Source organism: Heloderma suspectum, chromosome 3 (assembly GCF_057233095.1).
Source record: "Heloderma suspectum isolate Gila_16-S chromosome 3, 16-S_ref, whole genome shotgun sequence".
NCBI lineage: Eukaryota > Metazoa > Chordata > Lepidosauria > Squamata > Helodermatidae > Heloderma > Heloderma suspectum.
Window position 1 is genome coordinate 267,184,832 of NC_139460.1, and position 27,175 is coordinate 267,212,006.

General features: G+C 43.9%; 1 protein-coding gene across 6 annotated transcripts in view; it reads right to left on the reverse strand.

Annotated features, from left to right (window-relative positions):
• Positions 1–17,669: 17,669 nt before the first annotated feature.
• TRA2B (transformer 2 beta homolog) overlaps positions 17,670–27,175 on the reverse strand; it is a 31,436-nt gene continuing 21,930 nt past the window's right edge. For all 6 annotated transcript variants that reach the window (XM_084846880.1, XM_084846879.1, XM_084846884.1 and 3 more), the window contains 2 exons: positions 19,194–19,267; positions 17,670–18,058 (listed from right to left, as the gene is read on the reverse strand). In XM_084846880.1, coding sequence (XP_084703006.1) covers positions 18,048–18,058; positions 19,194–19,267 — 85 coding nt within the window. In that variant the 3' untranslated portion in view covers positions 17,670–18,047. The remainder of the gene's footprint in view (positions 18,059–19,193; positions 19,268–27,175) is intronic.

Consider the following 27,175-nt stretch of genomic DNA (forward strand, 5'->3'; position numbering starts at 1 on the left):
CCCTATTGCCTTCAGTGGGACACCGGTCCCAAGCAAGTGTGCGAGGGAAGGATGGCAGCCTTACCGGAAAGGAAGGCTGTCGCTGGAGTCAACGTCGCGTTTCAACCTCAGCCTCGGAACTGCGGTGCGCATAAGTCGGGAGAATAGGCTTCAGCTGGGGAAATGCAGCAGCGTTTCGGAATGTACCTGGAAACGCCCTTCTCTCCCACCATTCTAAGCATCATCACCATCGCCTATTGTGGCGCCTGGTTATATAAAAGTTAGGCAGCAGCAATAACGGGCAGGATCATGTATAATTTCTGTAGCACTTTTCAGGACAGTCTGAAGTTCTTTCTGGTTTTAATGCGTTCGGACCCTTCCCTGCCCCCTAGAAAGGGGAGCCGCCTTAGGGCGCGATCCTATGATGCGTGTTTAGACATTAAAAATAGTCCTACAACTCCCAGCATTCCTGGCTGGGGGAGGCTGGGAGTTGTAGGACTTTTTAATGTCTAAACATGCATCATAGGATCGCGCCCTAAATATCTTTGCTCGGCAATATTGACCGAGTTCCCGCCCAACCTTTGAGAATGGGATATATTCGTGTCGATGTCACGGTGGAATCCTCTTCCCCAGCCTGGTGCCCTGCAGAGGTTTTGGACTTCAACTCCCATCAGCCCCAGCCAGCATGGCCAATGGTCCGGAATGCTGGGAGCCCTAGTCCAAAACCTCTGCAGGGCACCAGGCTGCGGAAGGCTGTTCTGCGCTCACTGAGGCGGTGAGGCTGCGCCTTTCCTTTATTGATGTCCGTCGGGATCCTTCGCGATAGGGCGCTTGGGAGAGCCACGTTTCTAGGCAGCCTCGGTTAGCAGGGGTTATAATGCTGGGGAAGTTCTGCGCACGCTCCAAGAAATGAACGGGAGATGCGCGGCTGGTACATCGCCCATTCATTCCAGTGGAGATTGCCCGGGTGGATTCCGCCCAAAGGGATTCTGTGGTATCATGCTGAAATGGCTTCTTGCTTCCTATCTCCTGCTAGGACCGAGAAAGTAGTTCCCACGCTTTTCCCAGGCTGCTAGGGCATTTTTCTAGAAACCGCCCTCCCCTTTATTTTTCTAAACACTTTTAACAACATGTTTTATTCTGGGGAAAAGTTGGATGCCTTGGAACCATCGCTGATTCAGAGTTGCCTGAAAGTCTGGGGGAATTTCCTCCACAGTGTAGGAAATACATTTTAACCAAGGAACAATTGGAGAATGCCCAAAGTTGTATTTGAATGTTAGTAAAAAATAAATAAATTAGACGGAAATCAAGACACGCATAATTAGTACTCACTTGGCTCTAGCTACTTATTACTTTAAAATATTATTTCATTTATTTGGATTTTACCCTTACCTGTCTAGGTAACAGAGAGACATATTACACATACAATAGTAGTGGAACACTTTTATTAAGGCCAACAGAAACATCACAAACTAATCATTGGGTTTTTGTGTTCACCAGAACTCTTTCTTCAGGTTCATCATTAAGCAGCAAAAAGGAGGGGAGGGGGCAGGAGATAAATGATGTTCCTGAGTGTGATAGAAACCCCAAGTCTGCATTTTGTAACAGGAATGCAGAAGGTGCTTTGCACCTTTGCACAGTGGCTCTGCCAGGTTTAGTGGGCCCTGGGCAAGATGTTCCCTTCGGTCATGGGGGGGGGGCTTCTGTCCCACATGTCACCTGGCTGTTCCATCCCCCCCCCCATTTATTTATTTATTTAAACACTTATTGGCCGCCTTTCAGGGCAGAAACCTCCCAAGGAGGCTTACAGAATAAAATACATAAAAGCAGTTAAAATATTAAAAGCAATAAAAACATAAACACAATAAAATAGCAATAAAATCAACCATAAAAGCCAGCAATAAAACCGGCAGTGTTCTGCTGCTGCCTTGCTTTCTCCCCACCATCCTCCCCCACCCCAGTCATTCTGCTCTCCTTCCCCCTTCCCCCAGCTTCCTAGGCAGTGGGACGTGGTCTAGTTTTTCTTTTTTAACATTTACTGGTGGTGGTGGTGGTGGTGTGAGCTACAGCAAATTTCCTGCTGCGGAGGCTCCAGCCATATCCACCGCCCTCATTTCCCCATAACGCCCCATAGCTGATGCTGCACTTATTTCCTCCTGCTGCTGCCTCCCCCGAATCATCTCCTGCCATTGTCTCCTGCAGCAGCTGCGTGGGTGGGTGGGGACCTGCAGGAACCCATATTTGTGCCCCAAAGTCCAGCCCTAGTGAAGCCACTGGATAATCCTGTGCATGTTTATGCATGTGCTCAAATGGGATTTACTCCATTGTGTGTGTAGGACTGTAGCCCTAATTAGATGAACTCAAAAGCATACTCACTACTTTGTGACAATTCCATTGATCCTATTAATGGTATTATGCTGCTAGTGATTTTGGATTTATTTTTCCAATGGACCAACATGGCCACCTGATCTTCATTTATTTATTGACATATCTGCACCTGTTGCACTTATATTTGTATAGTTTGTATTTATTATATTTGCATCCTGCTTTTCAGCCAATAGTGGCTCCCCAAATCCACACAAAGGTACAATATATATAGGGATATATTTCTCTCTCTCTCTCTCTCTCTCTCTCTGTGTGTGTGTGTGTGTAGGATTTGGTGATACAGACAAGATTCCAGGTTCTCCTCTGCAGAGGTAGGGGGCAGGAGGACCTTCAGATGGCAGGGTAAAGAGGGTAGTGCCCAAGAGCAGGCCTTCTGTTGAGCTGTAGAGTCATCATTCTAGAGACAGACAGCCCATCCACCCCCCATTTTGATTTAGCCTGGGCTTAGTCTTTCATTGTTGACAACCTATGTATTTCAAGCAGCAAAGTAGATAATGCTACTTTCAGCAAGAGATAACGTAGGAACACTGACAGAACCTCCCCCAGTGACCATGGCAACTCTGCTGCCACCCACCAAGAATGGTGTTGCATGCTGACAACACTGCCACATGAACCATGCGCAGAGGGAACCCTTCAATACATGGCAATGGTAGAATGCCTCCATGATGTCACCCTCCCCAGCACAGATAGAAAATGTAACGTGGCTGCCACAAAGACACCACACTGGACACCCCAGACCTTTCAGGAGGGGTCGTAGCTCAGTGGTAGAGTACATTCTTTGCATGCAGAAGGTCTGAAGTTTAATCCGAAGCATCTCCAGGGAGGGCAGGAAAAGACCATGCATCACATGCTGGAGAGCTGCTGCCAGCCAGTATCAACAATATTGAGCTAGATGGAACAAAAGTCTGACTCAGCATAAGGCAGCTTCCTATGTTCCCAGGATCACTGGAGTGAAGTGAGCAGGAGCCCAGCAATGGATATGGATAGGCACACACCCCAGGCTTCCCTGCAGATATGGGGTTCAAGTCACCCTGCAAACAGTTTGCAAACACAGACAGCTTGCAAACAGCAATCCATTTGCAAGGCAATGCATATCACCACAGAACAGAGGAAGGATGGGCATTCCTATCATGTCCCATTATGTCATTATGTTCCTACCCGATGGCTGAGACCATCTTCGGAGGCTCTTCACCGGGCGCTGCCACCCACAATGGTGTCACGGGTGGCTACCAGGAATAAAGCTTTGTCTGTGGTGGCCCCCCATCTGTGGAATGCTCAGCCCAGGGAACTCTGCCTGGTGTCTTCATTGTATATATTTAGATGCCAGGTTAAATCCTACCCAGCAGGCATTTAATCTTTAATTCAGTTGCTCTCATTCTGTGGCTCTTTAATTTTTAAAATATGTTTATATTTTCATTGTTGTATTTCTTGTTTTGGCTATTTTATTGTTTGGGGGTTTGGTTTTTTTGGTGGGGGGATGATTGTAAACTGCTCTGAGGGCATCTGCCAGTTGGGTAGCATATAAATTAAATAAGGATGCAATCCTATGCACGTTTAGACAGAAAAAAAATCTGCCACACACAACTGGCTGAGGGCATGCTGGGAATTGGAGGACTTTTTTTTCTGTCTAAATATGCATAGGATTACACCCCAAATTACAATGCCCAGTCAGCCCCATAGCTCAGTTGGGAGGAGGCATGCATGGAGAACGCCCGGTTTCCCTGCAGAAGGTTCCAGTGTCACGGGCAGGCGTTGGAAAGCAATGTTTTCGCACCAGCACTCACCAGAACACTCCAAACAGTGCAGTCTTGTTCAGTGGAGGCTGGTGGCTCTGATGTCAGTGGGGTGGTAAATCCGCTCCGGGTTTCAGTCAGAACCTGTCAGAGCACCTTGGATAGCTTCTTTAGAGTTCTGACAGGTTCTGATTGAAACCCGGAGTGGATTCACTGCCCCGCTGCCATCGGAGTCACCAGCCTCCACTGGCCCAGTTGCTTCCTGGGTGAAGGAAGCAACCTTAGAGAAAGGGAGAGGGCCACGCGAACAAGGAAGAATGGGAACCTCAGAGGACATGTTGCTGAGAGTAAGACAGGGTCCCTGTCTGGTGTAGCTCAGTGGGAAAGAGCACTGGAATGGAAAAGAGAAGGCAGCAGCTCAAGCCTGCTATGGGCAAACCCTGGGCTGATCACCACTAGGCAAAACTTTCCTGTTGAACTTCAGGCCTGCAAATCTGGCCCTCCAGGGTTTCCCAGGTGGCTATGCCCACTTCCCCCAGCTCCACCCTTTCCCCCTGACCACCAATTGTCTGGAGATTTCCCAGCATTTGCACAGTTCCCCCTGCCCATTTTTAAAGGCTGAAATTCCTCTCCTAAAGCTGAATTACTGGCAGTGAGGGCTTTAAACTACAATATATTGGCATTCGGGCCACACACCTTTTTCCTTTGGCCTGGCTCACCACTGAAATGAGGCCCCTGAACGCTTCTCCACCATGGAATTTGGCCCTTGGGCTGAATTCTTTTTGACACCCATGCCTCATGCAGGTGAGATGCTTTAAATTAGGGCTGTGCACAAACCCCCAGCTTCACTTCAGATGCTGCTTCGGACCTCATCCGCTTTGCCTCAGATTCGAATCCGAAGCGAGATTTGGATATCTGAATCACTTGTTTTTGGCATTTTCCCTTTGCCTTGCATGGGAATATACAAATGGCCATAACTTTTTCAGTTTTCATAATAAATTCATGACATTTAGGGAGCTCTTGGCCCTCCTGGAGGGCATCTCACCTGCCAAATCTCAGACAGTTTGGCCTAGTAGTTTTTGTGCTAGGTGCAGGTAAAATTTGATTTTTTTCAAGGAAATCTCTCAAAGCAAAGAGCTATAACTTTTCACTGGTTACACAGAAGTGCACGAAAGTTGGGGAATGCATAGCCCCCTCGGAGGGCATGCCACTTGCCAAATTTCAGACAGTTTGGCCCAGGGGTTTTTGTGATAGGCAGAAGTAAAATGTGCTGTTCTCAGAAACTCAACCAAAGTTCATAAAGGGATAATCAAGTTAGGTGTTGAAGTGGTAAGGAGGTCACTATCCCTAAACTCTGCTGTAGGTTTCTTTGAAGTGCAAATAGTACTACTTTCCTATTCACAGTCAATAACCTCAGGGTCTCTTTGGCTGACTTGCCTGGGAAAACAGTCTGGTAGGCAGGAAGCAAACAAAGACAGCAACCCTGCCAGGTGGGCACATTGACTTGAACAAAGAGCAATGAGAGTTGTCTGCTGGACTGACAGAGGAAGGAAGCAACACAGCAACTCTGCCAGGAGGGCGCAGCAGCACCTCGCCCACCTCTGCCCCTGCCAAGACCCCGAAGATGCCTCATATTAGGCTGGTTCGCTTTGCAACATGCAAGGTAGTATTATATTATTTAAATAATAATAAATAATGTTTATTTATTATTTATTTTTAATTAATTACAGCTGTTAATGTGTGTAGTCCTTTGCCCACTGTTTTTGGAAATGTGGACTGTGTGTACTCCTTTGAGACACACTGCTTGTCCACACAGCGCAAGGACGCACGCGTGCACACACGCACACAAGCAAAAGAAAAGCAAACACTAAACTACAAGTAAAGGTGGTGCTGGGGACTAACTATAATCCTAACAGAAGAGAAAGGGTGTTGTTTTTTTTTTAATCTTTGTAGGGAAAAGAGAACAAAAATGGGAAGGGAAGGAATACAGGAATTGAGAAGAGGAGGTGGAGGGGAGCCAAAAACAAGGAAAGGACAATACTATATTTCTATAAAAAGGTAAAGGTGTCCCCAACCAGTCGTGTCCGACTCTAGGGTGCGGTGCTCATCCCCGTTTCTAAGCCGAAGAGCCAGCGCTGTCCAAAGATGCTTCCGTGGTCATGTGGCCGGCATGACTGAACACCGAAGTGCACGGAACGCTGTTACCTTTCCCGCCGAAGCGGTACCTATTTATCTACTTGCAATTTCTTGCTTTCGAACTGCTAGGTTAAAATCTAGAGAGAATCAAGATAAGGGCAAACTAATGGCTGAGAATTGAAAAGGAGGTGGGGGGGGAGATAAGCAACTACAGTGAAACTTTCTGGATTTTTAAATGAACAAACAAGAATGAACGGTAAACCAGTTACAAAAGGGTGGGGTGGGGTGGGGAGACCCTAACATAGCTGTCATAGCACACACTTTCTTCTTGGCTTCATTCTGCCAAAGGAAAGTGGGAAGGGTTGATGTCCTTCCCGCTCTCCTTCAGCAGGATGCCAGCTGCTCCAGTGCCACGGCTTCCTCTGCCATGCCTGGCAGAGACTGGCGCAGTTGCTCTCAGTGGCCACAGCAGAGGCAAGATAGGACTGGAGCTGAGAGAGAAGTGCCATGGAGCTTCCCTCTCGGCTCCTGTCCCATCCTGCCACCACCGCTACCACCATCATTGCACACAATGGCAGCTCATCAGGACAGCAGGAGGTTGCTCAATTGTCAGGCAGCTTGTGCACCCCAATGGATCATCTTGCGCACCCCCTGGGGTGTGTGCACCCCACTTTGGAGACCACTGCTCTAGATTCTAGTCCTCTCCTCTCCAGTAACACCACCTCTCTAACAATGAGCAAATGGAGGCTGACTCACAGCAAAGCTCACTCCCTCCTCCTCTGCCTCCTCTCCTCTCCCCTTCCCCCCTCCCTCCTCCTTATCTGCCCCTCCAGGTGACCAGATCTCTCAAAGTGATACATTTGGTGCCTCCACCTCCTCTCCTCTCCCCCCCTCCCTCCTCCCCCTCCCCTTCCATGTGATCTTTCACAAGTTGATACATTTTGGAGAAAGCCTGTCTCAACTGCTCAGAAGGCGCCTCATAGGTGACCCGCTTTGCTTTAGGGCACCTCAGTGCTGTTCTGATCTGCCTTGTATCATGCTGAAGCACCTCCGAATCACCTCACCTCATTATTCGGGCTTCAGACGGTGCACAGCCCTACTTTAAACCAGGAATGGGCAGAAAGTAAATCAGGATATACTAGGAGATCTCTGAGTGATTTATAGTAGATCAGCAAGTGTTCCAGGCTCCCAATGGTGTAACAATAGAAACAACTATAGGAACAAGATGGTTGAGAAGCTGCAGCTCATGCAAAATGCAGAGGCCAGACTGATAACAGGGACCAGAAGATCTGCTATAAGACCAACTCTGGCCCACTTGCATTGGCTGCCTATATGTTTCTGAGCCCGATTCAAGGTGCTGGTTTTAACCTATAAAGCCTTACACAGCTCAGGACTGCAATACCTGACAAGAGTGCCTCTCCCAGCTCGAACATACGCTGTGTTCAATATCTTAGGTCCTCCTCTGGGTATCTACTCTGAAGGAGGCTCGGAAGACAGCAACAAAGGAGAGGGCCTTTTAGGTGGTGGCCCCCCAATTGTGGAATATTCCCAATGCGGCTTGCCTGGTTATCTTTTCAGCACCAGGTCAAGACTTTTCTCTTTTCCCAGGCATTTGGCAGCATGTGATGAGTTTTAATTGATCCTGGATTTGTTTTATGGTTTGGCTGATTGCTCAAAGATATATGTTGTCTCTGTTTATACTATCTGTTTGTGTGTTTTTTATGTTTTTAAATTTTGCATATTATATTTTAATGTTTTTAACATTTGTATTCTGCCAGAGAGCTTCTCTGGGGCATTCTAGAAGAAATGTAATAAATAATAACAACTAAAAGGCTCCCTCCCCTAAATTAAACTTCACTAAGGAAGTTGGGTGGGGGGAACCAGGTGTGAATCTTTGTAAGCAAAAGGGCTGTGAGCTCAGTTCAGGTATTGAAAACAAATTCATTTCCTATGTTGAAGCTCATGAAACTTTTGATAAAATTCCAGCCAAGTACAGTTCCTTATGTTTTTTCCTGAGTAATACACACATACACACACTCCTTTTATATGTTGTATAACTTGTATTTACTTTCATTAGGTATTGAGCTCCTACTTAGGCCATTTTACTGTAGATGTTCCATAAGCTTATCAGTTATAGACTAAGATTTATAATTACTGAATTCCTTTCTTTAGTGATTTTGATTTATTATTATGCACATTCTTCTTTTTGTTGCCCTTATTTTGTCAACTTTATTTCAAAATAAAATAAAAGTTAATGTTAAAAACAAATTCTTGCCCTGAGCATTTGCTCAGAAGTACACTGTTCCATAATTCTAAATATACAGAAGAGAAGCCCTCCTCAGCCACCATTATGCAACTGGCTCTGGTTGGTGGACTTTGAGGTTCTAGTAAAATGGCAAACTAGGTCTATTCAGCCTGAAATCTGCTCACCGCTCCTTTGGCAATATTTTAGATCAGTGATGAACTCAGGGCAGGACTTTGGGTCAGAAGTCCAGGGGCTCTCTCAGCAGAATGAGGAGGAGGGGCCCTATACGTACCAGGGCTTGCTTATCACATTTTGAAGTGAAGTAATACACATTGCCCCCTAAAGAGCATCCCCAACCCCAAGGCCATTATGTCGAGTCTAAAATTACCTAACTGCACCACTGTGTTAGGTGCAGAGCTTCATATACCACATGGCCTGACCTCCCCCCCTCCCCCCACCGGCTACACTGATGCCCTCAAGGGCAGTGGAAGATGCTGTCCTATCACTGATGTTGACGTAAGATACAATGGGCGTTCTAGCTGGATCCTATGCATGGAAGTGGGGCTGGGTGGACAGGAAGTACACACACCACCTCATCCTTTGCCTCAAGCAGCAAAAGATCTTAGGCCAACCCTGGGGGAGGAGGGGGCAGTCATGTTCAGCTCTCAGTTTTCTTAAATGGCAGTTCTTCAGTTTAGACCAACTCTTTTGCTGATGTAGCATTACACCATTTCCAGGGTCAGGAGTGGCCTTTGACCCAGCATCTCACTAACTCCCAATATTTTGCACTTGCACAGAAAGAGTTCCAGGATATTGCAGTCAAGTGTAGAAACCTGAGACCCTGAATGCATTTTAATTTATAAGTGATTTGGGACAAGAAAAACTTGCCTCTTGCAGGTGACCTTTTCTTCAATCCTAACTCTTCTCTCCTCATATTAACTGTTCTTAATAGAAGACTTATATGTGTATAACAGAGCTGGGGAACCTGTAGGCTTCCAGATGCTGTTGAATTCCAGTTCCCATCAGCCCCAGCTAGCCAGGCGAATGGCAAGGTATGATGTGGCAAATAGTTCATCAACATCAGGAGGGCCACAGTTACCCCCCCCCCCCATGTATAACTTTGTGGAGTTCCAGTGGAGGCTGGTGGCTCCAATGTCAGTGGGGTGGTGAATCCGTTTCGGGTTTCAGTCAGAACCAGTCTGACTGAATAGCTCTTTTAGAGTTCTGACTGAAACCTGGAGTGGATTCACCGCCTCACTGACATTGGAACCACCAGCCTCCACTGTTGAGTTCAAAATACAAGAAGAAGCGCCAAGATGGTTTGTCGGGTTGATCACAACAGTCTGTAACTTCCACCCTTCCCCTGGTTAACATTTTAATGTGCAAGACATGTTATAGTCAGATCTCAGTTCATTTCAAGTGATCTGAAGTATTTTTATTAATAAGTTCCTTTGCTCTTCTTGGGTACATTTCTGTTCTTCCTAGAACTAGGTACTAACGAGGGGTTTAATCTACGTGCTTAGCCTCAGACCATAGTGAACAAGAGGCAACAATACATGTATGATGCCAACCACATCGTCCTCTAAGGATGGGAGGAGCTAGTCAAGATAAAACTGTTCCATTTATTTATCATAGCATGTTATGCCACTTTTCTGCCTGAAGGCTCCCAAAGCAAAACAATGTGAAAACAAACACAATTAAAATTGTGTTTGTTTTCACATTGAGAGCCAGTGTAGTGTAGTGGTGAGAGTAACGGACTGGGAGCCGGGAGATCCGGGTTCTAGTCCCCACTCGGCCATGGAAGCTCACTGGGTGACTTTGGGCCAGTCACAGACTCTCAGCCCAACCTATCTCACAGGGTTGTTGTTGTGAGGATACAACGGTGAGGAGGAGGATAATGTAAGCCGCCTTGAGTTCCTTGCGAGAGGGAGAAAGGCGGGGTATAAATGCAGTAAATAAATACATAAATAAAATACCACAACATAAACATGTGACAGCAAAACTGGAAATAATTTCCAGAAATACCACATTAAATATACAACCAACATTTTACGGCTGCAATCCTATGCTCACTTACCTGAGAGTAAGCCTCATTAAAATCCGTGGGACTTGTTTTTGAATAGACACATGTAGGATTGTGCTGTATGTTGTCTTCCTGCATGCAGCTTGTGTTCACCTCATATTCCTCAGTTGAATACATCACTATAGTCCACCCATCATTCCAGACATTTTCTCTTGCCAGTACACTCCCAGCCAAGTTTTAAAAATCTGTACTTTGGGCAGATCAAGCTGTTCAGAGCACGCGTGCACACACACACACATGCCATAATTCCCATCAAACTTTCTTCTTCTTCCCCCGGTCTCTTGTCTTCTCCAAATGCCCAAGAGAACGTAAGTAACATAAATGCTTAAGAACGTAAGAAGAGCCATGCTGGATCAGACCAAAGGTCCATCTAGTCCTGCATTCTGTTCACACAGCGGCTAACCAGCTGCTTGTGGGAAACCCGCAAGCAGGACATCCGTGCAATAGTACCCTTCCACTTGTCTTCCCCAGCAACTGGTGTACATAGGCATACTGCCTCTGATACTGGATGTAACATATAGCCATCAGGACTAGTAGCCATTCACAGCCTTATCCTCCAGGAATTTGTCTAATCCCCTTTTAAATTGGTGGCCATCACTATGTCTTGTGGAAGTGAACTCCATAGTTTAACTATGCACTGTGTGAAGAAGTACGTCCTTTTATCTGTCCTGAATCTCCCACCAATCAGCTTCATAGGATGACCTGGGTTCTAGTGTTTTGAGAGAGGGAGAAAAATGTCCCCCTATCCACTTTCTCCACACCATGCATAATCTTGTACATCTCTATCATGTCTCCCCTCACTCACCCTTTCTATACACTTAACAGTCCAGATGTTGTAATCTTTCCTCAAAGGGGAGTTGCTCCAGCCCCTTGATAATTTCAGTTGCACTTTTCCCCTCTACAATATCCTTTTTTAGGTGTGGTGGCCAGAACTGTACAGTATTCCAAATGTGGTGGCACCATAGATTTATATAAGGGCAGTATGATTTTGGCAGTTTTATTTTCAATTCCTTTCCTAAGCTTAATTCTTCCTTGCTTCTCATCAGTCCAGTTTACTCCCTTACTGGTTGAGGCTTAGCCCAAGGTACTGCAAAATGAATGGGACAAGAAATGACGGAAAGCATGCACTGCAGCCTGTGATGGTGGATTTCTAATCCTTAAGGCAGAACATAAAGGGCCTAGATTTCTGAAGTGGAGGCTTTGCAATTTGGAGGGTGGGGGGAAGCTGTGATTTATGTTAGATCTAATGATGAAACCTCTGTACAACCTCTGTACTTAAGAAAGCAGAGTTGGCCTATAGTCCATGAAAGTTTATGCCGGAATATTTTTATTTTCAAAGGTGTCACAAGACTCTGTTATTTTAACTGATTTCTGGGAAATCTATCCAGCTCACTAGATCTTTTCAGGCTGCAATTCTTTACTCCCTTACTTGGAAATTGGTCATATTGAAATCAGTGAGACTTACCTCTGAGAAGACATGTACGGGATTGCATTTTCAGAACTATTTTGCCATCACCAGGGGAACATACTAGCTTGTGTCAATATTCCAAAAAAATATTCGTAATGGGTTAAAAAATGCATTTTACTGTAGTACAGTGGTAACTGCTGTCACGTTCTCAAACTTTTCAAAATAAGTTTCCTGGTGTGCCATCTCTTTCTGCAGATGGTTTTGAATTAGTGATGTTTCAGGTCATCCTCTTTCTCAGTGTAACTGTGATTCTATTCATATTGGATTCATCTGGCTACAATTGGCAGCACGGGTGATGATTCCAAGTTTACTTTCTGTTCCAGCACACTCTGGGCGGATACCTTTCCTGGGTCATATTAAGTTATAGAAATGGTATTTTCCAACGACCATGATTTCAGTTGCTCTAGGTGTAGCTGCCAACTCATGAAACACCACAAGACTGCACTGCGTGAACATGAAATCAATGCAGGGCCTGGCTGCTAGCATATTGCTAATAATCACCTAAGTAGCCCAGTACATTTCCACACTAACTTTGCAAAGGAGATTATAGGTAGTGATGGTACACTTACTAGCTGCAAGGACGACAATGTTAAGATGCTGGTACCTTAAAAAGCTACCCACTAGTCTAGAGCAGACACTGAAGGTATGGGATGCTGCTGAAATATGCAATTTAGATCAGGATAACAGATAAAAAGGGGAGCTTCTGAAAGAGGTGAGGAGGTAACCCACTATGACAGCAGTGAGCTCCAGAAGCTATTTGGGGCCCATCACTGCAAGCGATACCAGCAAAGCAGAAATAGCTGGTTTCTGAAATTGTGGATCCGATTGTTATGAGGACTCTGCAACTTAAATTGGTGACTGAGATTGCTTGTTTTCCTCTTCCCTCTACATTTTCTTTCCCTTCTGTGTCATGTCTTTTAGATTGTGACCTTGTGAGCTGTAACTATCTTGTTTTTAAACCTGTATCAGCACCTAGCAAATTTTAGGAACTTTATAAATAATATAGGCATAACAGCTGCCCAGACCAGAAGTTTCTCACAGTACAATCACAGCTCTTCTGGGAGGAGGGCTACATGGACATACCTAGTGAGATTTTTTAAAAAACTGTGATGTACACATGGAAGGTCTTATATGTTTATAAGGTGGGCACAACATAGTTTTAGACATGCTACTACAGAAAATAGGGTGGAACACCTGCCCTATATAAAACTTTATACCATTACCTTAACCTCTGTTGGGTAAGTGGCTGTCTACCATCCCTCTTCATAGGACAATAGCTTCCCAGCATTGTGGGTAACTTGGATTGCACACAAGCTGGTGGAAACAAGGGCAACGTGTCCTCTTCATGCTCTGCTGCAAAGCCTGTAGTCTTATGGGAGACTCAAACATCTTTACAGGATGAATTTAGAAAGGCAAGTACACTTGAGCTTTTGACTGCAGGGGCTTGCTAGGTGTGTAGTCAGTACTACTGGCTGATCGGGCTCTCTCTCTCTGTGTGTGGTCAGGACTATCTGGAATGATCTCCCAAAGGAGGCCCACCTGGCACCAACACTGTTATCTTTTCAGCACCAGATTAAGACTCTTCTCTTCTTAGGCATTTGGCAGCATATGAGTTTTTAATGTGCTCCTGATTTGTCTTATGGTTGTTTAAAATTGCTTTAGATATATATTGTCTGTATGTGTGCTGTGTTTTTATGTAAATTGTTTTACACCTGGTATAATTATGTTTAATGCTTATGCTTTGTAAACTGCCCAGAGAGCTTCAGCCTCCCATGCCCTCAGCAAATTGAAGCAGTATGTGCATGCGTAGCAGCGTGCCTGCCTGCCTCTGCAGCCTCCACTCCACCAGCTGGTACTACATGTGTAGTGAAAAGCTTGCCCACCCCTGCTGTAGAGACAGGACAGGGACATCTTGGAGTTAAGGTGGCCTTAATGAATAGAGTGACACCATGCAATTAACATTCACAGGGACTTCAGCTAGCTAGTTCAAAATGGTGTTATCACAGTTTTCATGCCCTGACTGGCAACTAACCAGGAGGCAACTTTATATAGTGCAGGCAGCACAATATAAACCTAAGCATAACAATGGGAAGTTAATAGAGACATATGCGAGTCACTTCAGGGAAACATTTAATTGCTTCAGAAAGTCAGGAATAAGTTCTAATTTCTAGGACTGAACTCCATAATCACCCAATCATGCTTGCCTTTAAGGTTATGGCCCAGATTCTTTTATATTCTCTAGTTATAGCTGGAATCTTCTAAGCAGTACTATGAACTTAATTAATCACATTTTCATGATTGTAAATGAACAAGAAGCAAGATAACAAGGGAAACTGAAATTATGTTATCTTCTTAAATAATTAGGCTGTGGTAACCTTGTCAGTGCTGAGCCAGCCAATGGAGCCAGGATACATAGATAGTAATTGTTCTGGAGACATGCGCTGTTTTTCAGCACACAGGCATAAGCAAACACAGGGTTCACATTTGTACTGTGTAATATAAGGGAAAATGAAAAAGAGGTGAAGATATGAGAGTTCAGTGATGAAAACAGCATTCCACTGACATTATTATGTGTGTATCCACTCTTCCTTGAAGATTTTTTAAATAAGCTCAAAGTGGCTTATGTAGAACTTCCAGGCATCTCCAAGCTAGCTTGAAAATGCATAGTGTTCAACACTGCTACACTGTTGGGTGCTTCTGGATGATTCTCCAACAGCCAGCATTTTCTTTGTTTGGAAATACTGTCAGGGCAGTGTATTCCACAATTATGTAAATGCTCATAAATTTGACATTAGCTATTAAACACAGCATGCTAAGAACGTCAGCTTTCATTGTTTTAAAAAGCAAGTTTCTAGTCTGTACGACTACGCAAATGGGCTTGACAGTATGTGGATAGTATCTAGTGAAATCTCCGAAGCTCAGAGGGTTCAACAGGATTTTCACCAATCAGGAAGAGCTTCATAGCTATACATAGGTTGTTGCCAATTCCAGGTATTGTTGTTTTCGTTACTCCCTATACCATCCAAAGAGGGACGGCATGGTGTTGCTTGCTCAGTATAATTCCTTGAGCACTTGCCTTCTCTGGGTAAGCTACATTTCTGTCACAGGGTCCAACTTCTCCTTGATCTATGTAAGCATGATTAGAGTGGGAGAGGAGAGTGAACAAGAATGGGCTTGAAATTACCACAGAATAGTGCCACTTTCATAGGCGTTTCCTGTAGATCAAATCACTACTGACACGTGCACAGCAGCTCAAGATTATGAAAAACTTGCTGTTAGGAGTACATGTACTCTTTTCAGTGAACCATAACAAATCACATATGCAGAAAAGCATATCATACTTGAGGTGGTGATTCTACATGTTAATTTTATTAATGACAAATATTGGTCTTGTTTAAAAAGGATGATCAAAATTAGCTACCATTAACTCTCAGAAAGCGATCTTACAGCTTTCCCACACAACTTAGGTGTACAATAAATTCTTATCTATTGCCTACAGTCCTGACACACTCCCTGTAAGTTTCACCCCCCCCCACGCAACTAGTTATATCTGAAAATAATTACTCACTTTCAACACATAGAACAGTTACAATATAGTAATGAGTTTACTATGGAATGTGCTTGTGAGAGTTTCATAGTCGACTTCCATAGGAGTAATCTTATTTGAAAAGCACGCAAAGCTTGTACCTCCTTCCTTCCATTTATTACACGTGGCTAGGGTATTGCACCTATGTCACTGAATTCACACTTACTTTCTTTATAAGCTTTTAACCCTCTGCATTTAGTTTTTTCATCTGTTTAACCTTTGTATTTTTCTTTGTTCAGCAACATATTACAAAGGTCTAGCCTTTGTATCTTGTCAAGACACCAAGTGTCTTATGGCAGAAGCTGTTGTTATACACATATATGAAGTGTATTCTCAGTTATATATTATCTCATGCACATATATAGAGGGGGGGAATTAAACAGTGGGGGGCAAAAAGCCATGAAAAGTAACAGGTAGTGACATTTTTATGCAGAACTCAAATATATACAAGGCAACCACAATTATTAGTGCTAAGGGATTTTTTCTAGCTTTGCCATGCTAATTTAGTATCTGTAGTGGGAGAGGAGTGTGTTCTAGTCCACAAAAAGCTTATGCCACACTAAATCTTGTCTTAAGGTGTTAACACAGCCTTTTTGTTTCAGCTTTACCCTGGAGCTCTAAGGATACGTCATATCCTGGATACTTAACTAAACTTTAATCAGACAGGTGTCTGGTCTTCTCTAGAGAGGGCAGGGGAACAAGTATTGGATCAATTCACACACAAACAAGCAACAGGTATGCAAGAAATGGCTATAAACTCCACCTGAAGCCCCTATGATAGCACTGGTAATAGGAGTAGCTAGTGATCCACACACAAACAGGAAACGCTTGGAATTACACTAATGCATATACACTGATGGCATCCCTGCATCCCTTGCCCCACTGTGCAGCATTCTTCAGTACTGCAAAATACTATAGGAATTCCAGCTTTTGAATGCTATTCTATGGTTTAATAAAAATATAAAAGCACCCCACCCTCAACATTTACAGATTCTTTAATTCAGAATCTCCTTCTTCTGTTTCTTTAACGAGCATTCTTACCAAGCATAATATACAGAACCTATCACTGAGATGACATATTTAACCATTATGTCCTTCCCATGTCAGCAACTGTTACATACTTAAAATCGTAGCTGAAGAGAATATATTGTCCACTGAAAGCTAAGTTGCCCTGTATCAAGACATGCAATGAATGGTTTTAAAAGGCTACACTTACATTGGGACTTCCTGCAAATCAAGAGGCTCTAGGTCAGTAGACAAGTTATCTGCACATGCCTGCTTCTGAGTTGTCAAAGAGTTTAACATTCTCACTGTTTAAATTTGTGCAGCTCTTTTAAGTTCTCATGAGCACCCAGTAATTGGGGAGTTTACTCACTTGACATGCCCAAACCCTCAAACATGTTTAAAGTAGCTTTCTGGAACCCAGCAATCGGCTTGAGTATAAGATGGGTGAAAAACAGAGATGAATCTATGTTCTTGACTGAAGCTGAAGATGGAAGTCCCAGCTGAACCGGGAATATTTCAGTTCAAGCACCTGCTGAGGACAGGACACACTGTTGCAGACCTATCGATCTGAGACTACCAAGTGAGTGATGTGTAAATCATTCATGCAGCTCCCTAAAACCAATGAGTTTGAAGCTGTTTTTCAACACGTTATCCTTAAAAAAATACAGCCAGAACTGTTCAATCTGCTTGGCTACTGGGGGAATACTTGCACATCATGGAACTAGGATGCAAACAATTTCCACAAGAGTGACAGACTGCTTTGTGAACTGCTGGACAACTGAATTTCCAAATCAACATCTTTGTAACTTAAATACACAGTTCCTTATCACACGTTTCAAGCAGCTTATATCTTCTAACACAAAAAAAGCTTTATCTACTTACAGAAATAGCAAATTACAATATGGACTTTTTATTCAGACTTCTTATGACAGACGGTATTCGAAAGAGGGATTCGGGGGACAGGATTTTGGATACTGCTCTGAATTTGCATGTAGTTTTGTTCTTTCTCTGACTCAGACTTTGGCTAAGTAGAAGATATGGACTTCAAAGTAAGTAAAAAAACTTTTTATTATGCCACCATTTCAAAGCATATTACACAGGTTTTGATCTTCAAAATACCCTGGAAACTGAAAAAAAAATTGAGCGAAGAATTATGGACAATAGAAATCCTTCTGCAAAGTTCAGACTAAAACACATGCGGAAGACATACTCTTTTCAAAACACAACTCTGAACAAAGCACCAACTACACAAATATGCAGAATGAAACAGCATTTTAAAACTTCACCAAAAGTAGTCTCCATAAAAGGTGTAAAAGTCACCTAATTCACTAGGCACTATTAGACTTGAACAAAAGTAACAAAGTATTGTCCACAAGTTTGCAATCTCAATGCACTGTCTGTAGCTACAAAGTCCTCGGTCTCATACTTCAATAGCGACCTGCAAATACAAAGAAATTAAGAACTCTATTATAATCCTGAATCTATGCAATTCTGTACCTTCACAGTCAACAGGCACTGTTAATTCAAAAGCTGTACATTGTGTACTGAGGTTTTTCCTGCCACACCCAAACTGGGCAATTCAGAATGCAAATTACTAGTTAATTACTAGTTGTGAGAGGTATTTCCCCTCATGCACATTCATCAGCTTGGACCGAGATGTGCTCTTCCGTGAATGGAAAGGCTCCTTCCATTTGCTGAATCATCTCTGCTTGAGAAAAAGCCCCCATTCACAGAAGGAGGGAGGTAATTTTTGCTTAGTCCTTGTGTCACCCCCCACTCTTCTGGAGGATCCTCCAATCATCCAGAGATGGTGGGGGGCACAAGTGCTTCATGGCAAATAGGCAAGAATCACCTCCTCTCTTCTGCCAGTGGAAGTAATCCTCGCTCAAGGGATTTCTGGATCCAAGCCTACATGTATAAAAAGGAAAAGTGGCATTACTTGCAATTAGAATAACTAATAGAAAATAGTGGAAGGGATCCAATGAACTCCAGTAGCCCAATAAGGTTTTATTTCAAAAAGAACATTACAAATAAGAAATCAGTATTGTACATTTGCATGATGAGAGTGAAGCCAACCTGGAAGAAAATTAATCCCCATGAGGAAATGTACTCCTGAGGGTCTAAACAACACCCCTGCAGTGCTTAGGATTTTGTACAGAAAAAAAATCTTTTACAAAACCAGAAAAAAATATCTACTCCAATGCCCCTCAAATGCTATGGACACAAACACAAAAATATGGAATTTATGACATAGGTAGTTTCACTTTCCCATTCGTTCCAATAGGGATAAAATGGATCCCTGATAGCTTAATAGGCTAAATGTAATTTTATAAAAAACACAGAAGGGGAGGGAAATAAATGAAACACCATAGGACAATAACTGTTGAAGTGTACATGGAGTATAAAGCGGTTCTAGGTTGCTAAAATGTTTTACAAATATTTCAGACAGCTGCTGGGGTCCACAGAAACTCCACTGGCCTGTTAGGTTAAATTGCTTTCAGTTTTAGGTAGCCCTTTCCCCTAAGTTAGGTGGAATTTCAGAATACTGACAGTGTATTGAACTTGTTACTTACGAGGTGAATAGGATCGAGACCGAGACCGAGACCTGTAGCCCCCTCGGCTGTAATATGGAGATGGTGATCTCCTCCTGCAGAGAGAATATAGAAATAACGGTGTGACTTATGTTTTTATATAATACATATGCATACACACGCACACCCAACCAACCACGTTGGTTCTGTCACCAATGTCCTTAGTTTCTCACGCATACCAAGGCCAAAAACAAAACACCAGGTCATGGGTATTTCTGTACTTCAAATTTGTTTTACTGAGCAAGACTTACCAAAATAAACCTCTGCCTTGGAGAGGTCAGAAAGGGGATGTTCTAGTAGGAGGTGAGAGGCCAGGATCTGAAAAATCCTATAGCCTGTACAGCCCCTCCCCCACCAGCACACCTCCTCTAGATAGGCTCAGAGGCCTGTCTAGAGGAAAAAGCCAAAAAACAGATGACAGAGACAAAATCGCCTCTGTCACTCCACCCAGCCAGCCGCAGCTTGGCAGGGCACTGGGTACTCAGAGGCTTTCTTCCAAGGGGAGTGCAATACACAGGATTGCACTCTAAGAATCCTACTTGTTACTTGTAAGCAACCTACCTGCATTAAAGCCATTACAACTGCACTTGAGTGAATATATTTTAAATGGATCATCCTTCACTAGTACATCAATGAGACAACTGATAAATGAACTCAGACTGCTCCATGTAATACTTCTTTTTTTGCAAGAACATCTTCATTTAAAGGTCAATGCCAGAATTGTTTTTGTAGTGATGTGAATTATCTGGTTAAAGTAATTGCTAATTCTGAAGTTTATTTATATGACATTTATACAACATTTGTATACTGCTCCACATCTAAACAGATCCTGGAGCGGGGAACAACAAGAGATAAAATGATAAAAAGAATGGAAAATGATACTGAAACAATTTTTTTTAAAAACCCAAAACAAAAATCTAAGTGCCAATAAACTATAATTGGTTAACCAAGGAAGGCTTCCTGGAAAAGAGCTGTTTTCAGGAGGCACTGAAAACAACAGTGTTGGCCCCTGCCTGATCTCCAGAGGCATAGAGTTCCGTAAGAAGGGAGCCACCACATCCATCTTCTCTGGGTGGACTCCAATTGGGCCACAGGTCCATGTGGAACCACCAGGAGCATGCCCTCTGATGACCTCAGTGTCGGGCAGGTTGGTAAGGGAGAAGGTGCTTTGTCAGGTAGCCTGGCCCCAAGTTGTTTAGGGCTTTGCGCACTAGTACCAAAACCTTAAACCTGGCTGGGTAGCAAATGGACAGCCAGTGCAGTTCCCTCAGCAAAGGATTTGTATGCTGAAAATCGGCAGCTCCTGATAACAGCCAACCTGCTGCATTCTGCACTAGCTCCAGTTTCTGGAGCTGCCTTAAGTTAATTTCAGTCAGGTAATATAATACATCCCCTTCATGGATCACTGCCTTGTTGTGGCAAAGGGGCTTGCGTAACTCAGTGAAGCCATAAGCTATGCTGTGCAGGGCCACCCAAGATGGACAGGTCATGGCGGAGAGTTCTGACAAAATGTGGTCCACTGGAGAAGGAAATGGCAACCCACTCCAGTATTCTGGACAAGAAAACCCCATGGAACGTATCACAAGGATAAAAGAGATGACGCTGGAAGATGAGCCCCTCAGGTCGGAAGGTCCAATATACTACTGGGGAAGAGCAGAGGGTATTTCCAAGTAGCGCCAGAAAGAGTGAAGCGGCTGGGCCAAAGCCGAAAGGACACTCAGCTGTGGATGTGTCTGGTGGTGAAAAGAAAATCCGATGCTGTAAAGAACAATATTGTTTAGGAACCTGGAATGTCAGATCAATGAATCAAGGTAAGCTGGAGGTGGTCAAACAGGAGATGGCAAGATTGAACATCGACATCTCGGGAATCAGTGAACTCAAATGGACAAGCATGGGCAAATTTAATTCAGGTGACCATTATATCTACTACTGTGGGCAAGAATCCCTTAGAAGAAATGGAGTAGCACTCATAGTCAATAAAAGGGTGGGAAAGCAGTACTGGGGTACAATCTCAAAAACGACAGAATGATCTCAGTACGAATCCAAGGCAAACCATTCAACACCACAGTAATTCAAGTCTATGCCCCAATCACTGAGGCCAAAGAAGCTGAGGTTGATTGGTTCTATGAAGACCTACAACACCTTCTAGAACTAACACCAAAAAAACATGTCCTTGGGAACAAATGATACCGCCAAGCGGAGCTACGAAGAAATCACGTCAGACTTTGAAGCTTTGGGGAGGAAACTCAAGAACTTTGGGGCCCAGATAGTTTTCTCATCCATCCTTCCAGTAGTTAGAAGAGGGATAGAAAGGGAACGAAAAATACTCCGGGTGAATGATTGGCTACGAAGGTGGTGCCAACGAGAGAGATTTGGATTCTGGGACCACGGGCTATACTTCCTGGAAGATGGGCTGTTGGCAAGGCACGGGTTGCACCTCACAAAGGAGGGGAAGAATGTGTTTGGCCACAGCATGAAGAACTTCATCAGGAGGGCTTTAAACTGAATCCTACGGGGAAGGGAGATGTAATGTTAGGGGTAACAATGGACGTAGGCGCATGCACTGCAATGGAGAGAACAGCTCTGATAGCGCCCAATAATAGTCTTCACACATGTAGGAAGAAAGCCAGACTATGAAGCACATGGTCTTCGATGTCTATATACTAATGTCCGGAGTATGGGAAACAAACAGAATGAACTTGAACTCTTAATACAGGAGGGAAATTATAACTTGATAGGTATAACTGAGACTTGGTGGGATGACTCTTATGACTGGAATACAGCAGTTGAAGGACATAACTTGTTCAAAAAGAACAGGAGGAACAGAAAGGGAGGTGGGGTTGCACTGTATGTGAAAAATACATATCTCTGCACAGAAATACAGGGGGATGAGCTTGGTAGCCCCATTGAGAGCATCTGGATCAAAATAAATGGACCAAAGAATCAAAAGAACCTGGTGGTCGGAGTCTACTACTGGCCACCCAACCAAGGAGAAGACAAGGATGAAACTTTTGAAAAGCAAACAGCCAATGTTTTAAGGAAGCATGATGTAGTAGTAATGGGGGACTTCAATTTCCCCGATATTTGTTGGGAGACAAATTCTGCAAAACATGGCCCCTCCAGGAAATTCCTGACTTGTGTGGCGGATAACTTCCTCCTACAGAAAGTAGAGGAAGGAACTAGAGGATCGGCTATCCTTGACTTGATCCTAACCAACAGAGATGACTTAGTGGATAAAGTAGCAGTTACAGGAACTCTGGGGGAAAGCGACCATGTTGTACTTGAGTTCTTGGTTCTAAGGGAAGCAAAAGCCGAGTGTAGTCAAACGCGTACCCTGGATTTTAGGAAAGCTGATTTTAATAAACTCAGACCCAGAACAATGATCAGTAAGGTCCCATGGCAAGCGACGCCAACGAGAAAAGGAGTCCAAGATGGGTGGGAGCTTTTAAAAAAGGAAATTCTCAAGGCACAATCACAAACAATTCCAACAAGAAGAAAAGGTGGAAGACAACAGAAGAAGCCAATGTGGCTTCACAAAAAGCTTAGGGATGACCTGAAAACAAAAAACGACACATAGAGGAAGTGGAAAGAAGGCCAAGTAACAAAGGAAGAGTACAGGCAGGTAGCACAGAATTGCAGGGATGGCGTCAGGAAGGCTAAAGCTGAGAACGAGCTGAGGTTAGGGAGGGATGCTAAAAACAACAAAAAGGCTTTCTTCAGCTACGTGCATAGTAAAAGGCAGAGGAAAGACATGGTTGTTCAGCTATTAAATAAGGATGGCAAAACGGTAACAGATGACAAAGAAAAGGCAGAGGTGCTCAATTCCTACTTTGGCTCAGTCTTCTCCCAAAAGAGGGTCTATGACCCCCCTGGCAAAGGCAAAGTATAGGCTGAAGGGGCAGGACTGCAGCTTGAGATCGACAGGCATATGGTCAAGGAACACCTAATTACTTTGAATGAGTTCAAATCTCCAGGGCCAGATGAACTGCATCCTAGAGTAATAAAGGAACTGGCAGAAGAACTCTCAGAACCGCTGTCTATTCTCTTTGAGAAATCATGGAGGACGGAGGAAGTGCCAGATGACTGGAGGAGGGCTAATGTTGTCCCTATCTTCAAAAAGGGTAAAAAGAAGGAACCTGGGAACTACAGATCAGTCAGTCTGACATCCATCCCTGGGAAAATTCTGGAGCAGATGATAAAGCAATCCATCTGGAAGCACCTCGAAAACAATGCCATGATTACTCGAAGCCAACATGGATTTGTCAAGAACAAGTCCTGCCAGACAAATCTGATCTCATTTTTTGATGAAGTAACCTCCCTTGTAGTCCGTGGGAACGCTGTAGACATCATCTACCTCGACTTCAGCAAAGCTTTCGACAAAGTGCCCCATGATATCCTGATGAGCAAACTAGCTCAAAGTGGGCTAGATGAAACAACGATCCGATGGATCCACAGTTGGCTACAGAATCGGACTCAAAGAGTGCTTATCAATGGGACCTTCTCAAGCTGGGGAGAGGTAACGAGTGGGGTACCGCAGGGCTCAGTCCTGGGCCCAGTGCTCTTCAACATTTCTATTAATGACTTGGATGAGGAGGTGCAGTGAATGCTGCTCATATTTGCAGAGGACACAAAATTGGGAGGGATAGCTAATACTTTGGAAGACAGAAACAAAATTCAAAGTGATCTGGATAGACTGGAGCGCTGGGCAGAAAACAACAGAATGACATTTAACAGGGATAAATGCCAAGTTCTGCACCTAGGAAAAAGAAACCAAATGCACAGTTACAAGGTGGGGGAGACTTGGCTCAACAACACTACAAGTGAGAAGGATCTTGGAATTGTTGTCGATCACAAGCTGAATATGAGCTAACAATGTGATGTAGCTGCAAAAAAGGCAAATGCTCTTTTGGGCTGCATTAATAGAAGCATAGCTTCCAAATCCTGGGAAGTACTAGTCCCCCTCTACTCAGCACTGGTTAGCCCTCATCTGGAGTACTGTGTCCAGTTCTGGGCACCGCACTCTAAGAAGGATGCAGACAAACTGGGGGGGGGGGGGTTCAGAGGAGGGCAACAAAGATGATCAGGGAACTGGAAACAAAGCCCTATGAAGAGAGACTGAAAGAACTGGGCATGTTTAGCCTTGAGAAGAGAAGACTGAGGGGAGATATGATAGCGCTCTTCAAGTCCTTGAAAGGTTGTCACAGAGAGGAAGGCCAGGATCTCTTCTTGATCATCCCAGAGTGCAGGACACGGAATAATGAACTCAAGTTACAGGAAGCCAGATGCTGGCTGAACATTAGGAAAAACTTCCTGACTGTTAGAGCAATACGACAATGGAACCAATTACCTAGGGAGGTGGTGGGCTCTCCCACACTGGAGGCATTCAAGACGAGGCTGGACAGCCATCTGTCAGGGATGCTCTGACTTGGATTACTGCACTGAGCAGGGGGTTGGACTCGATGGCCTTGTAGACCCCTTCCAACCCTACTATTCTATGATTCTATGATTTTCATCATAGGGGATTGGAATGCTAAAGTAGGAAGTCAAGAAATCACCGGGATAACAGGCAAGCATGGCCTTACGAGTACAAAATGAAGCAGGACAAAGGCTAATAGAGTTTTGTCAAGAGAACACGCTGATCATAGCAAACACTCTTTTCCAACAGCACAAGAGGCGACTCTACACATGGACATCACCAGATGGTCAATATCGAAATCAGATTATGTACTTTGCAGCCAAAGATGGGGAAGCTCTATACAGTCAGTAAATCAAGACCTGGAGCTGACTGTGGCTCAGATCATGAGCTTCTTGTTGCAAATTTCGGCTTAAATTGGAGAATGTAGGGAAAACCACTAAACCATTCAGGTATGACCTAAATCATATCCCTTATGAATATACAGTGGAGGTGAGGAATAGATTTAAGGGATTAGACCTGATAGACAGAGTGCCTGAGGAACTATGGATGGAGGTCCGTAACATTATTCAGGAGGCAGCAACTAAATCCATCCCAAAGAAAAAGAAATGCAAGAAAGCAAAGTGGCTGTCTGATGAGGCTTTCCAAGTAGCTGAGGAAAGAAGGGAAGCGAAAAGCAAGGGAGAAAGGGGAAGATATATCCAACTGGTTTTAATGTTCTATATATTTTAAATTGTTTTATTGTGTGTTTGGTTTTAATTTTTGTAAACCGCCCAGAGAGCTTCGGCTATTGGGCGGTATAGAAAATAAATAAATAAATAAATAAATAAAATAAACTGAATGCAGCGTTCCAGAGAATAGCAAGGAGAGACAAGAAGGCCTTCTTAAATGAACAATGCAAAGAAATCGAGGAAAACAACAGAATGGGAAAAACTAGAGATCTCTTCAAGAAAATCGGAGATCTCAAAGGAACGTTTTGTGCAAAGACGGGCATGATAAAGGACAAAGAAGGCAGGGTCCTAACAGAAGCAGATGAGATTAAGAAGAGGTGGAAAGAATACACAGAAGAACTATACAGGAAAGATCTTATACACAGAAGAACTAAACAGGAAAGATCTTATGTCCCTGATAGCCATGATAGTACGGTCACTGAACTTGAGCCAGACATCCTAGAGAGTGAAGTCAAGTGGGCCTTAGGAAGCATGACTAACAACAAAGCTAGCGCAGATGACAGTCTTCCAGCTGAGCTATTTAAAATCCTAAAAGATGATGCTGTTAAAGTGCTGCACTCAATATGCCAACACATTTGGAACACTCAACAGTGGCCACAAGACTGGAAAAGGTCAGTTTACGTTCCAATTCCAAAGAAGGGCAACGCCAGAGAGTGTTCAAACTACCGTACAATTGCGCTCATTTCACATGCCAGCAAGGTTATGCTCAAAATCCTACAAGCTAGGCTTCAGCAGCATGTGAACCGAGAACTAATGGAAGTACAAGCTGGGTTTCGAAGAGGCAGAGGAACTAGAGATCAAATCGGTAACATTCGCTGGATCATGGAGAAAGCAAGAGAATTCCAGAAAAACGTCTATTTCTGCTTCATTGACTACGCTAAAGCCTTTGATTGTGCGGATCACAACAAACTTTGGCAAATTCTGAAAGAGATGGGAGTACCAGACCACCTTACCTGTCTCCTGAGAAACCTGTACGAGGGTCAAGAAGCAACAGTAAGAACCGGACATGGAACAACCGATTGGTTCAAAATTGGGAAAGGAGTACGACAAGGCTGCATATTGTCGCCCTGCTTATTTAACTTATATGCAGAGTACATCATGAGAAAAGCCTGGCTGGATGAATCACAGGTCGGAATTAAGATTGCCGGGAGAATTATCAACAACCTCAGATACGCAGACGATACCACCCTAATGGCAGAAAGTGAAGAGGATCTAAAGAGCCTCTTGTTGAGGGTGAAAAAGGAGAGTGCAAAAGCTGGTTTGAAACTCAACATGCAAAAAACTAAGATCATGGCATCTGGCCCCATCATTTCCTGGCATATAGAAGGGGAAGAAATGGAAGCAGTGACAGATTTTATTTTCTTGGGCTCCAAGATCACCGCGGACGGTGACCGTAGCCATGAAATTAAAAGATGCTTGCTCGTTGGGAGGAAAGCTATGGCAAACCTAGACAGCATAGTAAGAAGCAGAGACATCACCTTGCCGACAAAGGTCCGTCTAATCAAAGCTATGGTTTTCCCAGTAGTAACGTATGGCTGTGAGAGCTGGACTATAAGGAAGGCTGAGCGCTGAAGAATTGATGCTTTCGAACTGTGGTGCTGGAGAAGACTCCTATGAGTCCCCTAGACTGCAAGGAGGTCAAATCAGTCAATCCTAAAGGAAATCAACCCTGACTGCTCATTGGAAGAACAGATACTGAAGCTGAAGCTCAAATACTTTGGCCACCTAATGCGAAGAGAAAACTCACTGGAAAAGACCCTGATGCTGGGAAGGATTGAAGGCAAAAGGAGAAGGGAATGGCAGAGGATGAGATGGCTAGG